Source organism: Rhizophagus irregularis, chromosome 25 (assembly GCF_026210795.1).
Source record: "Rhizophagus irregularis chromosome 25, complete sequence".
NCBI classification, from domain to species: domain Eukaryota; kingdom Fungi; phylum Glomeromycota; class Glomeromycetes; order Glomerales; family Glomeraceae; genus Rhizophagus; species Rhizophagus irregularis.
In genome coordinates, this window is record NC_089453.1 from 485,065 (window position 1) to 498,551 (window position 13,487).

At 32.2% G+C, this 13,487-nt stretch overlaps 4 protein-coding genes across 5 annotated transcripts; 3 read left to right on the plus strand and 1 right to left on the minus strand.

The window, feature by feature from the left end:
- Positions 1–38: 38 nt before the first annotated feature.
- Positions 39–638, plus strand: OCT59_016580 (mitochondrial 54S ribosomal protein uL23m). The gene has a single exon (XM_025313084.2). It carries the CDS (start codon positions 62–64, stop codon positions 539–541), a length of 480 nt encoding a protein of 159 aa, XP_025188102.2. The 5' UTR covers positions 39–61; the 3' UTR covers positions 542–638.
- On the minus strand, positions 562–2,101 carry OCT59_016581 (uncharacterized protein; the record flags this gene model as incomplete). The annotated part of the gene is made up of 1 exon (XM_025313083.2): positions 562–2,101. The coding sequence occupies one exon, from the start codon at positions 2,099–2,101 to the stop codon at positions 629–631; it is 1,473 nt and encodes a 490-aa protein (XP_025188101.1). The 3' UTR covers positions 562–628.
- Positions 2,102–2,674: 573 nt separating this feature from the next.
- OCT59_016582 (uncharacterized protein) lies at positions 2,675–6,028 on the plus strand (the record flags this gene model as incomplete). The annotated part of the gene is made up of 9 exons (XM_025313082.2): positions 2,675–2,786; positions 2,910–4,451; positions 4,525–4,593; positions 4,675–4,766; positions 4,849–4,967; positions 5,046–5,139; positions 5,206–5,316; positions 5,385–5,618; positions 5,687–6,028. The coding sequence occupies 9 exons, from the start codon at positions 2,675–2,677 to the stop codon at positions 5,795–5,797; spliced, it is 2,484 nt and encodes an 827-aa protein (XP_025188099.2). The 3' UTR covers positions 5,798–6,028.
- Positions 6,029–6,289: 261 nt separating this feature from the next.
- Positions 6,290–8,333, plus strand: OCT59_016583. 2 transcript variants are annotated; one of them, XM_025313081.2, is made up of 7 exons: positions 6,290–6,417; positions 6,654–6,971; positions 7,037–7,154; positions 7,223–7,508; positions 7,578–7,659; positions 7,725–7,993; positions 8,063–8,333. In XM_025313081.2, exons 1-7 carry the CDS (start codon positions 6,360–6,362, stop codon positions 8,096–8,098), a joined length of 1,167 nt encoding a protein of 388 aa, XP_025188098.1. In that variant the 5' UTR covers positions 6,290–6,359; the 3' UTR covers positions 8,099–8,333. The 2 variants fall into 2 exon arrangements, with proteins under 2 accessions (XP_025188098.1, XP_066003540.1); XM_066145793.1 differs by having other exon boundaries at positions 7,578–7,993.
- The last annotated feature ends 5,154 nt before the right edge of the window (positions 8,334–13,487 follow it).

Here is a 13,487-nt window from a genome sequence, read left to right on the forward strand (position 1 = left end):
ATCTTTTTTAACGAGAATTAAGACGAATTATTTTGGGTGAATTAATTTCATATTAAAAAATATGAGCGGATGGAAACCTGGTTTAAAAAAAATTTATCTACCTAACGTAATTTTCCGTTTGATGCGAACACCCTCTCTACCTCCAAATAAAGTGGCATTTCGAATTCCAACTAATATTAATAAACTAGATATAAAAGATTATCTAACAAATATTTATAAACTTGATGTAGTTGATGTGCGTACTATGGTTTATGCTGCAGAATCCCAAATAAATAACCAGAGATATAGACCTAGTTATAAAAAAGCTATTGTCACTTTAGGTGATGATTTTAATTATCCTCCAAGACCTATAGAGTTAAAATATTCCGATGCCGAACTTTTTCGGGAAGATAGAAAATCTCGATATAGAAAGTTGGCCGGTTGGAAATCTAGACCTATTAGAGTGCTCGTAAAACAAGAAGAAAATTATAAACTAAAAGAAGAGAAGGATAAGCAAATCAAAGAAAGAAATCTTGATGTAGAAAAATCCGAAGGAAATTAATATGATGAATTCATAATTTTAATTATCATTTATTTCAACAAATAAATTTTATTTATAAATAAAATTAAATAAACAAATTATTAAGATTTATAGTTTGCTTCTTTTTGGTACAAGTTTCTTATAAACATCTGAAAATAAATAGTCTTTTGGTATAAAAACATGATCCGTCAGATTTTTGATATCTACCATCTCAGGTCGAATATCAGCAAGCGTATTTGCTCCTGCGAGTCGCATAGCCAATTCCAATTCATCTTTTAACAATTGAAGTGCGCGTTCTACACCTGCCTGTCCATAAGACGACATTGCATAAAGCAATGGCCTCCCGATTCCTACGGCTTTTGCTCCTAAAGCTATTGCTTTGAAAATATCGGTCCCGCGCCGTATACCACCATCCACGTATACTTCCATTTTGTCATATAAACCTTCTTTTTTTAATACTTCAACAACCTCCGGAAGAATCTCAATTCCAGAACGAGCGAAGTCAAGCTGGCGACCTCCATGATTTGAAAGAACTATTCCCTCGCAGCCATATTTGGCTGCAAGTACTGCATCCTCAGTAGTTTGGATACCCTTGAGTATAATAGGCATTTTTGTTATCGATCTGAACCATTCCAAATCTTTCCAACTTAGGCCTGTATCAATAAATGAAGAAATCGCCCTCGCGGTCCCTTGATCACGTCTTATATCCTTTTCGTCTTGAAGGTGAGGTGGTTCATGTACGAATTTTACGCGCATATCTTTCTCACGACGACCCAGCTGTGGTGCATCTACAGTGATAAAAAGAGCTTTACAACCTTTCCGCTCTGCTGCTTGAACAATCTTTCGTGTAATGTCTCTATTCTTATTAACATATAACTGAAAAAATTGAATTTGACCTTCATGTTTAGCATTTGTCATCTCGTCTAAAGAACAAGAAGCGAGAGTAGGTAACATTTGAATTATTTTTTGTGTATGCGCAGCACGAGTAAGAACTACTTCCCCCTCGGGATGACCTAACTTTCCCAGTGCAGTGGCAGTTATATACACAGGGAAAGATGAATCGTAACCTAAAAGTTTTGTTCTCGTATCAACGTACGTTACATCTCTCATAACTCTAGGTCGTAACCAAATACGTTGAAAAGCATTATGATTTTCTCTGAGAGTAATTTCATCATCTGAACCTGAACTGTAATAAGCCCAAGTCTCAGCTGATAATACTTGTGAAGCTACCGCTTCAAAATCGTACAGATTTAACATTTCGCCTAATTTAGGCTTATTTTCAATTGCTTGACGGCGTCTTTTATCCACTTCAGTTTCTACTTTAACGGTTTTCACAACTGTAGCGTGGTCAATACTCCCAAGACAAACTTCGGGAGGCAAATAATGGTCAATAATGTCTGGGGGATGAACTGGATCGAATGCCGCTGTAGCATCCTTGCCAGCCTGATTAAGAATTACTCTAGTTCCGCCTGGATGTTCAGGAAGAAATTTTGTTAAATCATATACCTTATCGTGAATAATTACCCAACAGTCTTCACGAGTGTTGTGCTTGCTAACTTCTTGAGCTGAAATCAGCTTCATTTCTGTATGTTTCTCGAGATTTTTCCAAAAAGGCTATAAAATGAATAAATTCAGTTAAATCAATCTTGTGTAGCAATAATTAGGGTAGTCTTACCACACCACCCTCGGTTACACAAATATTTGTTGGGTGTGATGTCCGAGGTGTTGTGATAAATAGAGATCAGGCTAGTGTCTCCCTCAGATAAATATAAAAAACGCGAACGCGGATATCACGTGACAATGTGACGCTAAATGATTTACCCCAGTATCACCGACACTTTTATAATTAAAATTCCACCCCCACGTGACCGGTAACATTTAAAGGGATGTGAAAAAAATAATTTTGTGAGGCAAAAAAAAACTAAGTCCCTCAGATAAATATAAACAGTAAAAACGCGGTGGGGGTGATGCCGGTGATGAATATTACAAAATCACGTGGGGTGGAAAAAGTGTCGGTGATACTGGGGAAATACGCTAAATGTCATTGTGTACCCGAGGGTGGTGTGCCAGGTGTGGTAAGATTTACCCAATAATCATGTGATTTGTCATTTCATATAAATACGTATAAATTCGCACTTCATAACGACTTCAAAAATGTCGTCTTTTGGAAGATTTACTTCTACAACGAGTAGCTCTCCTTTTGGTACCGGTTCTACAGCTAGTCCTTTTGGGCAATCCACCACAACAGGCTTTGGGAATTTTCCAGGTAGGTTGATCGATCATTTCCGGGTTTTTGTGGCGTTTTAGTTTAGCGCAGACAGCGCAGACAGAGATCTCGTGTCCAAGATCTTTTGCTAGTAGTCTCAGTAAGTTATGCATTTTTTTTTAGCAACAACTGCCCCAGGATTTGGTGGTAGCTTTGGTTTCGGTGCGCAATCTTCAACCGCAACAAGACCTCAGTTTGGCTTTGGAGGTTTTGGTCAAACAACACAACCAGCTGCTGGTGGTTTTGGTTTTGGTCAGGCAACACAACCAGCTGCTGGTGGTTTTGGCTTTGGTCAGACAACACAGCCTGCTGCTGGTGGATTTGGCTTTGGTCAGACAACACAGCCAGCTGCTGGTGGATTTGGCTTTGGTCAGTCAACACAACCAGCTGCTGGTGGATTTGGATTCGGACAGTCAACACAACCAGCTGCCGGTGGATTTGGATTTGGTCAAACTACTACAACACAACCGACTGGATTTGGATTCAATACGTCAAGGCCTAGTGGATTTGGATTCGGACAAACCTCACAACCAACAGGATTTGGATTTGGACAGTCGACACAACCAGCTGCCGGTGGATTTGGGTTTGGACAATCAACACAACCAGCTGCTGGTGGTTTTGGATTTGGTCAAACGACACAACCGGCTGCCGGTGGTTTTGGATTTGGTCAAACGACACAACCAGCTGCTGGTGGTTTTGGATTCGGCGCAACAAGGCCTAGTGGTTTTGGATTTGGACAAACGACACAACCAGCAGCTGGCGGATTCGGATTTGGTCAAGCTACTACAACACAATCGACTGGATTTGGATTCGGTACAACAAAGCCTAGTGGTTTTGGATTTGGGCAGTCGACACAACCAGCTGCTGGTGGATTTGGATTTGGTCAAACTACTACATCACAATCGACTGGTTTTGGATTTGGACAGTCATCGCAACCAGCCGCCGGTGGATTTGGATTTGGTCAAACTACTACAACACAACCGACTGGTTTTGGATTTGGTCAGTCGACACAACCAGCCGCTGGCGGATTTGGATTTGGACAAACTGCTACAACACAACCGGCAGCTGGTGGTTTTGGATTCGGTACAACAAAACCTGGTGGTTTTGGATTTAGTGGTTTTGGACAGTCAACCCAACCAACTGCTGGTGGATTTGGATTTGGTCAAACGACACAGCCAGCTGCTGGTGGATTTGGATTTGGTCAAACCGCTACAACACAACCGGCTGCTGGTGGTTTTGGATTTGGTGCAACAAGGCCTAGTGGTTTTGGATTTAGTCAAACGACACAACCAGCTGCTGGTGGATTTGGATTTGGTCAAACCGCTACAACACAACCGGCTGCTGGTGGTTTTGGATTCGGTACAACAAAACCTGGTTTTGGTTTTGGACATTCGACACAACCAACCGCTGGTGGATTTGCTTTTGGACAAACTACACAACCAGCAGGATTTGGATCTTCAGTAGGTGGCTTTGGTTTTGGATCTTCACAACCTGGCGGTGGCTTTGGTTTTGGATCTTCACAACCTGGTGGTGGCTTTGGCTTTGGACAATCATCACAACCCAGTATGTTTAGCTTCGGCCAAACTTCACAATCAACTGCAGCGCCTCAATTGAATCTTGGTGGTGGCGCCTTTGGATTTTCAACTCAGCCGGGAACTTCGATTGGTATACAACTTTGAATACTTTCGTTATATAAATTTTTTTATAAGCTATTACTTTAATAATCTTATTATGTTAGTTCCAGCCTTTGGTATTGGTACTGGCACTAGTACTATGCAGCCGACTAGTTTAGTCACAACACAACCAAGTAAGGATTATATTTAACCTTCAACTAGTAATAATTTATATAAATTTTTGTTTCGGATGACAATACCTAATGGTATCACAGGTCAACAATTACAACAACATCGGACACCCGTTCAAGAACTACATGAATTGATGAATTCTTGGAATACGTACAGCCCCCAGTGTCAGTTTATTGTAAGTACATTTAATTACAATATGTGATTTGCTCGCTTTTATCGTATGTAAATAATTCTAATTGTATTATGATCTTTGTCAGACTTATTTCTTCAATTTATCAAATCCTGGTTCAGTGCAGTATTTCCAACCGCAACAGCAACAACGTTGGACACAGGAACTTTGGGAAGAAGCACAAAAAAATAATCCAGATAAAACGATGTAAGTAATAATATTGGTGTGAGATATATTATAATTATGGTGCAAATTATATTTATATTAAAATATGACTATTATTAGAATGATGCCAATTGTTGCTGTTGGGTTCGAAGACTTAAAAAAGAGGATTATAGAGCATTTAAACGGTAAAAATGAAATTTCTGCAAAATTAAAGGTACATTTAATTTAATAACTATTATTCTTTTTCCGAGATTTATTTATATTGAAAGTATCATTATAGGATATCGGAAATAAAATAGAGACATTGCAAATTAAACATAACTTAGAAACCTCCGTAAATTTGGAAAATCAAAAACGGAAGCATATGGAATTGACGCAACGAGTTATTAAGGTTTGTGAATTAAGTTTAGTAAAATATTTAAAAGGTCTAATTATTTAATTTATGTTAAATCGATATAGCTTATGAAACGAATTCAAGTAGTACGTCTTAGGGGAACTATGACCCGTTCAGGTGAAGAGCAACTCAAAGGACGTTTAGAGGAAATCAAACAAAATTTGTTAAGGCCAATGGTTAGACTTGACCATATCAAGACACAATATAGTATATTAAAAATACATTGGGATAATCGTGAACCATCAGTAGCTCATAAATACAACACTGTTGATGCAAATCAATTAGATAATATCGTGAAGGCAAGTATTCGTTATGTATTCAATTTAATGATCAATGAATTTGAAACAACTTTTAAACCCATTTTTAGGTTCTTGGCGCTGAACACACAGGAATAGTACATGGTATTGATACCCTGAAGAAGGATTCAAAAGATATTGATCTGATCATTAAAAACTTTAATGAAGTTGTTAGATCATAGAAATCATAGAAGCCTAAAAAAAAAAATTTATTATTATCGAGGCGTAAAGTTTTCACGGAATTGGATGATAATTATGACTGGCAAATTTTGAAATATTAGTTGAGATTTCCGGTTATTATTTTTAACCTAATTAATGTTAATAATGTTAATTAATCCATCAAAATAGAGAAGAAATAAATGTTAAAAATATTAAAATAATAAAATAAATACTAGTGTAAATTTATGTAATCACAAATTTACAAATTATATTTTTAAGGGGTGTATCAACTGTACAACTTATTCCAAATGGATTCATCCTCATGAAAATCCAATAATTAAATTAAACGTATATTGGCTCGCTAGTGGCTCGCTTTCCTGTTTCACAAAAACAAGTTAAACATTTGCCCCAAATTGCGCAATTTATGATCATCTTTGATTAAATGATTAAATGTAACATCTAGATTAAAATTTTTTTCGCGTAAAATTATTATTGATATGTAACAGTATAAATACACCCATTTATTTATGAATTACATTTTACTAACGTTTATAATCTAGTAATAATACCTAGTAACGAATCATAATGTCTGACGACGGAACTTTTTTATTTACCTCAGAATCTGTTGGTGAAGGACATCCAGGTAAAGTCTTATTTAATTTATTTAAATAAATGAAATGTTCAAATCTAAAAGGACAAATTGTTATATACTTTAGCATTTTGCTTAAATTAATAATAATAATAATAAATATAACCGTAATACACTCTAGTACTTTTGCATATTTATACTTAACATTATAAAAAAAGAATTATAGCCATTTAAGAATTTATTTCGAAATAAACCTTTTGAATTAATCGCTATTCTTTCTTAATATATAGATAAAATTGCTGACCAAGTATCGGATGCCATCTTGGATGCCTGTCTCAAAGTCGATCCATTTTCCAAAGTTGCTTGTGAGACTGCAACGAAGACTGGGTTGATTTTTGTATTTGGAGAAATTACAAGCAAGGCTACTCTTGATTATCAACAGATTGTCAGAGATACTATTAAACGTATTGGTTATGATGATTCATCCAAAGGATTTGATTACAAGACATGTAATGTGCTTGTAGCTATCGAACAACAATCGCCCGATATTGCACAAGGTCTTGTACAAAAAGGCGAAGACCTTGAAGAAATTGGTGCTGGTGATCAAGGTATGAATCAAATTTTTTTCTTGCTATTTTTTATTTTTATAATTTTAATTATTTATGTTATTTAGGTATTATGTTCGGGTATGCTACTGATGAAACTCCTGAGTTAATGCCACTTAGCCTGGTATTAGCTCACAAGTTAAACAAAAAAATGGCGGATCTTCGCAGAGATCAAACTCTTAACTGGTGAGATAACATACATTTCATTATTTCATTTTTTTGTACATCATTTTAAATTTCACCGATGATTACAGGCTTCGACCAGATTCCAAGACCCAAGTTACCGTACGTTATAAGAAAGAAAATGGCGCATTAATCCCTATTGAAGTTGATTCCATCGTAATTTCTATACAACATTCTCCTGAAATTGATACACCCGAACTTCGAGCTCAAATAAAGGAACACGTTGTCAATGCAGTTATACCAGCAAAATACCTCACGGAAAGAACTACTTATCATATGCAACCTTCCGGAAAATTTATTATCGGTGGACCTCAAGGTGATGCTGGTTTGACAGGACGTAAGATTATTGTTGATACGGTAAGATATTATGATACTATGAATTTATTTTTATTTGATTCTTACATTACAAAAAAAAATCAACGGCAGTACGGTGGTCATGGTGCCCACGGTGGTGGTGCTTTCTCTGGCAAGGATTGGTCCAAAGTTGATCGCTCTGCTGCATACACTGGTAAATTGAAATTTTTTTTCCTTTTTTTTGTGTAATTACGATTTATGTGGTTTTATTTCATTCAGCTCGCTGGATTGCCAAATCTCTCGTTGCGGCTAAGTTGGCGCGTCGCGTATTGGTTCAACTTTCTTATGCTATTGGAGTTGCTGAACCCCTTTCTATCTTTGTTGATACCTACGGTACTTCAACTATAAAAGAATCCGAGATATTGAACATTATTAAAAAGAACTTTAATTTGAAACCAGGTGTTATTGTACAACAACTTGGTCTTCATAAACCAAGTGGTTGGAGTTATGAACAAACTGCCGCTTATGGACATTTTGGTCGTGAAGAGGTAAATTATTATGCATTTATTTGTTGATCATTCCAAAATATTTTTATTAATAAGAAATACTTTTAATAGTTTCCATGGGAAAAAGTCAAGCATTTGGACATTTAATAAAATCTTATTTATTTATTTTAATATACATAATCACTAAAGAATTGACTCCATATTAATGTAACCTAAAAAGCCTGATATTACCTAAGATTAGATAAAATTTACACTGTGTATTTGCTCAATGATTAATTATAATTATATAAAATAATTATATTGTAATTAAATTAATAACTTTAGACGGTTACATATAATAAATAATATTAATCCAGAATTTGTACAGTTTTTTTAGTTTTTAATTGCAAAATATTGTGATTTTTTAAAAAACCATTTGACAAATTTGGAAAATTTTCATCATTTTGTATGAATAAATATTAGTTGTTTGATAGGGGGGTTAGAATATCACCGAACTGCAGCAGTTCGGATGATATTTTAACACCCCTATCAAATAACTGTGTTATTCTGCAGTCGCCAATGATCATCTTATAAATACAACGTCAAAAATATCAATAATAATTATGCAATGTAGTCTATTTATAGCTTAATAAAAAATATCAGCATGATGAAAAAAGCATGATCCTATTTGGCTGTAGGATAATTCCTAATATTCTTTATTCTTACATCCGAAAAATAAAAATAAGTAGGATCAAAAATTTGACATGCTTTAAATAATTCTCATGCAGGAGGATTTGGAATATGTAAAGAAATTTTCTAAAAGCAGCTTCAAGTGCGGCCTGAACTTCAAATTTATAAATCATAAACTAATAGTAAAGGAAAAAATTGAAGAAATTACAATTGGTTTATAGGTAACAGCCATTATACTAGATATTTGGCAAAACAAATATTTTTATAGTATTATTGCTTAATATAAATTTATATTAAAGTCAATACGAAATAAAAACATATCAGCTGATCAGAAAAGCCCCCCATAGCTAATGACAATAAGTAACCCATCAGTTATATATCAACTGAGCTTAAATATTAATTGGCTTGATTTTCCAATCAGCCGATATGATTACATCTATTGCAGCTTATTTTTATTGTACAGTTTTTAAAAAATATTTCATTAAAAAAATTATCATGAAAAAAAGATATATTTTAAAGTACTTGTGAAAGCTTCTTTTATTAATAAATAAAATTTAAAATAAAATTCATAAATTCATCCATAAATTTGCCATATACTTAATAAATAAATATAACAGGTTTATAAATATATATGATTTATATATTTTTATTGTTACTTTAACTTTTTATTTTATATTTAATATTAATATACACCCACCTGCCAAAAGTATCCAGCACTTCTAAAAAATGACCATTAAATCACATTATCTCGACATCCAGTGATCAGAATTTAATGATTTATAATTCATTGGATTCGTCTAATTGAGACGCATCTAACCGCAGTATTTTCAAGTCTGTAGGTTCAATAGATCAGAAGTTATTATTGAATGTCTAAAAACAGTAAAATGCAAATAACTTTTGATCCATCAATCCTAGAGACATGAAAATAATAGATACAATGTACCTTAACAAGACAAATCTAATGAGTCATATTTCATTTTACTAGGTTTAATAGGGAAGAAAACGTTATGAAATTTGCATTTGCTAAATTTTTAAAAATGAAAAATGAATTACTTCATAAAGTTAAATCACATTATTTCAATAACCAGTGATCAGAATTTAATTATTTATGATTCAATGAATTCATATTATCAAGATGCATCTAATTGCAGTATTGTTATGTCTCTAAATTTGATGGATCAGATGTTATTCTCAACAGTAAAATGCAAATAATTCATTTTTCATCTTTAAAAATTTAGCAAATACAAATTTCATAATGTTTTCTTCCCTATTAAACCTAGTAAGATGAAATATGACTCATTAGATTTGTCTTTTTAAGGTACATTGTATCTATTATTTTCATGTCTCTAGGATTGATGGATCAAAAGTTATTTGCATTTTACTGTTTTTAGACATTCAACAATAACTTTTGATCTATTGAACCTACAGACTTGAAAATACTGCGGTTAGATGCGTCTTAATTAGACGAATCCAATAAATCATAAATCATTAAATTCTGATCATTGGATGTCGAGATAATGTGATTTAATGGTCATTTTTTAAAAGTGCCAGATACTTTTGGCAGGTAGATGTATTAGCTAAGCTATTTTCATTTTGCAGTAAATAATTTATTATTATTATTTTAGTAAATATAGTTAGATCTCTATATATTCATCTAATTGGTTAATAAAAAACAGTGGTTATATAAAGTTGTAACTATATAGAAGTCAATTTATTACTAAAAATAATATGTAGATTAAGCAAAAATAGTTGCTTATAAAGAGATGTTCTTATATGGAGAGTGATTATATAGAGATCTAATTATATAAATAAATTAGATATAAAAACAAATAATATTCAAAATATATAATAAATTCTAAATATATTGTTATAATTTGGCAAAATAAAATGTACAATTTAAAAGAACAGAATATTGTAAAGATAACAGTTATATAGGAGGAGATTGACTACATTTTTCACCTACCAATCATTTGACCATTTTCCAGCAGAAGTTGCTAAAGAAAAAAATATAGTTTTTCTTACTTGAGTGGTTGTAGAATGCTTTTTTTTATTGTTTATAGACTTTTTAAGAATTCTTTTAAGACTTAAACAGGCTTTTAACTCAAAGTTTTGGTGAAGTTACAAAACTATGGAGCAGTTTTTACCAAAGATAATTTTACTTCTGCAAAACTTTTCTCTTACTGGGTTTCTAAAAGTTGTAACAGTTACATATTAAATGGCTGGATTTTGAACTCTGCAATAGTGTAAAGTTTCCTGTTAGTTTCTTTATTTTTAAAAGCTTTGTGAAGGTTTTTCCTTTAAATACAAGTTGAAGTAGAGGTAGTCACTTAGAAAGCAGACTTCTTCTTTATTATCAGTTGACGTTTTAAGGGGTTTTAGTTGTAGATGGAGGCTTAGTGTTTATTATCTTCTTTACTTAATTTTTCCCTTAGAATTTTCTGAAGTTATGACTTCCTTTTTGTTTTTTTTAGTTTTTTCTTTTTTTTTCTAAAATTTCAGCATTTTTACTCTTGTTTTTCTTTTAAAAGGACTGAAATATTGATTATCTGCGCTGAAGGTTTAGTGTTATTTAACTTTTTTGGATTTATGTAGATCGGTCATTTTAGAAAAGCTGATGGGATTGGTGGATTTTATTTTTTAATTTTTACTAATTTAAGTTGATCAGCAGAATAATCATTAAAAGTAAAAATATTAGATTATTTAGAAGCATATTTGGTCTTACCTGATGTATTTAACTGGATTAAGATGAATTACTACAGCCATTGGATTTTAGATATTAGAATTTAGAAGAGCTTTGCCTTCTCTATGCTTACAAATTTCCATCTCTATAAAGTATACTAATTCTTTATACAGTATTTATCTTTGATCAAGTACATTTATTAATAAACAAGACCTAAAATGAAAAGTATTGAATTTGGCCATTCATATGGGATTTTGCTGATAGGTAAAGGAACCCTGTGAGGATTATAGAAGGGTTTGACTTTATATATTACTTTTTTATTTTTGATGTTTTTATAATAATAATGTGATCCATATTGGAATTAGTTTTGTAGTTTGTTTAGTTTAGACTATAAGACTCAGAAAGCTAAAAAAAAGTTCATGATTATACTAGGATCCCAGACATCACATATATAACTCACATTTGAGTTTTAGCAAATTCAATTAAAATTAGATTAAACTCATAATTTTAGATAGAGCAAATTGATTGAAAATTAATTAAAAGTCATAATTATAAGTTTTAGCAAATTGTGTTAATTTTACAAAGTCATATTTTATATTTGAGCAAATTGGTACTTTTTTTTGAATTTAACTTATCCTTTTTTTTTAACTTTTATTGATAATATTTTAAAAATATTAGTTTCGGGGTCCGGGCTATATTTTGGCCAAAATTAAGTATAATTCTGGTCAAAATTAAGCATAATGCAGGCCAAAAACCGTCTGATTAGTTTCGCAACATTTTTTTATTTTCAGTTTTTTGCAATTATCTCGGCATCCAGTAATCCGATTTATGCAGATTTTTTTTAATTTGTAGAGCTTGATAAGGACTACAAAACAAAAAAAAGTTCGCATAAATTGGACTACTGGATGCTGAAATAATCGCAAAAAACATGATTTTTTTTGAAATTTAGGCCAATTTGCTAAAAAGTTATACTCATATTTTGAGTTTTAGCAAATTAGTATAGATTTAAAATGTGATAATTTGATTTTTAGCAAATTAGGTCTATTTTAGCAGGAGCAAAAAGTGCTAAATTCATGTAGATCAGTTATGAGTTATATATGTGATGTCTGGGGTCCTATGGTGCGGCGCATCTATACTCATCAAATGAAAATTGGGTATTTTTAAACTTCAATAACTCATTAAAATTTTATGTTAAACTGAAAAAGTAAACTGATACAATTATAGATTAAAGGATTCTCTTTCATTCTATCGGATTTAATTTCCTCTAACTTTTATAGATTAAAAGTTATTAGCTTTTTAAGTTGGAGTATTTTTTATATGTTTCATGTAAAATAGTGAAATTTCAGAATCAATTTTCCACGTGATTACGATTTGAGCCAATCAGGTAAATCTAATTTAATAAATCATGCAATGATCAATGGGGATGTTACCAAATAAGGCTAAATTATTACTTAATTTGGTAAAAATCGGCCTAAAATAAATTTTTAAACTGTTGATGAGTATAGATGCGCTGCACCATATTATACTTAACTATATTTATATAGCTATATAACTGCCTGACTGTATATACGTAAAGTTTTTGTAAGAAAATAACAAGTAGTTTATTTTGTTTTTTTAGTCTCAGTTAGTCCTCTAATGTACTTTTGTTAGTTTTGTATATAAAGCTCCGCATGAGCCTTGAACTTGAGAACCACAGTCTGGCTCGGCTCAGCTTCGAAAAAAAAATTCTGGCCTGAAGCAGAATAAGCCGAAAGTCATCAAAATTTCGAAATTTCCAAGTAAATGAAATTTGCGTGAGCCATGATTTTCATATTGGCCTGGCTCCAAGCAAAATCGACTTTATCTTCAGAAAAATGTTTCGCAACGTTTTTTTATTAAAGAATTAAAAAAAACGTTGCGAAATATTTTTTTCTAAAATAATATTGTGAAAAAAACGTTTTTGCAACGTTTTTTATTAAAGAACTTAAAAAAATGTTGCGAAACATTTTTTTCTAATATAATATTGTGAAAAAAACGTTTTCGCAACGTTTTTTTACTAAAGAATTTAAAAAAATGTTGCGAAAACATTTTTTTCTAAAATAATATAGTGAAAAAAACGTTTTCACAACGTTTTTTTATTAAAGAACTTAAAAAAACGTTGCGAAACATTTTTTTCTAAAATAATATAGTGAAAAAAATGTTTTCGCA

Coding starts and splice junctions, on each gene's coding strand:
- OCT59_016583 (XM_025313081.2), top strand. CDS start 6,360: ATGTCTGACGACGGAACTTTTTTATTTACCTCAGAATCTGTTGGTGAA. Junction 7,155..7,222: donor AGAGATCAAACTCTTAACTG/GTGAGATAACAT, acceptor CGATGATTACAG/GCTTCGACCAGATTCCAAGA. Junction 7,509..7,577: donor GTAAGATTATTGTTGATACG/GTAAGATATTAT, acceptor AATCAACGGCAG/TACGGTGGTCATGGTGCCCA.
- OCT59_016580 (XM_025313084.2), top strand. CDS start 62: ATGAGCGGATGGAAACCTGGTTTAAAAAAAATTTATCTACCTAACGTA.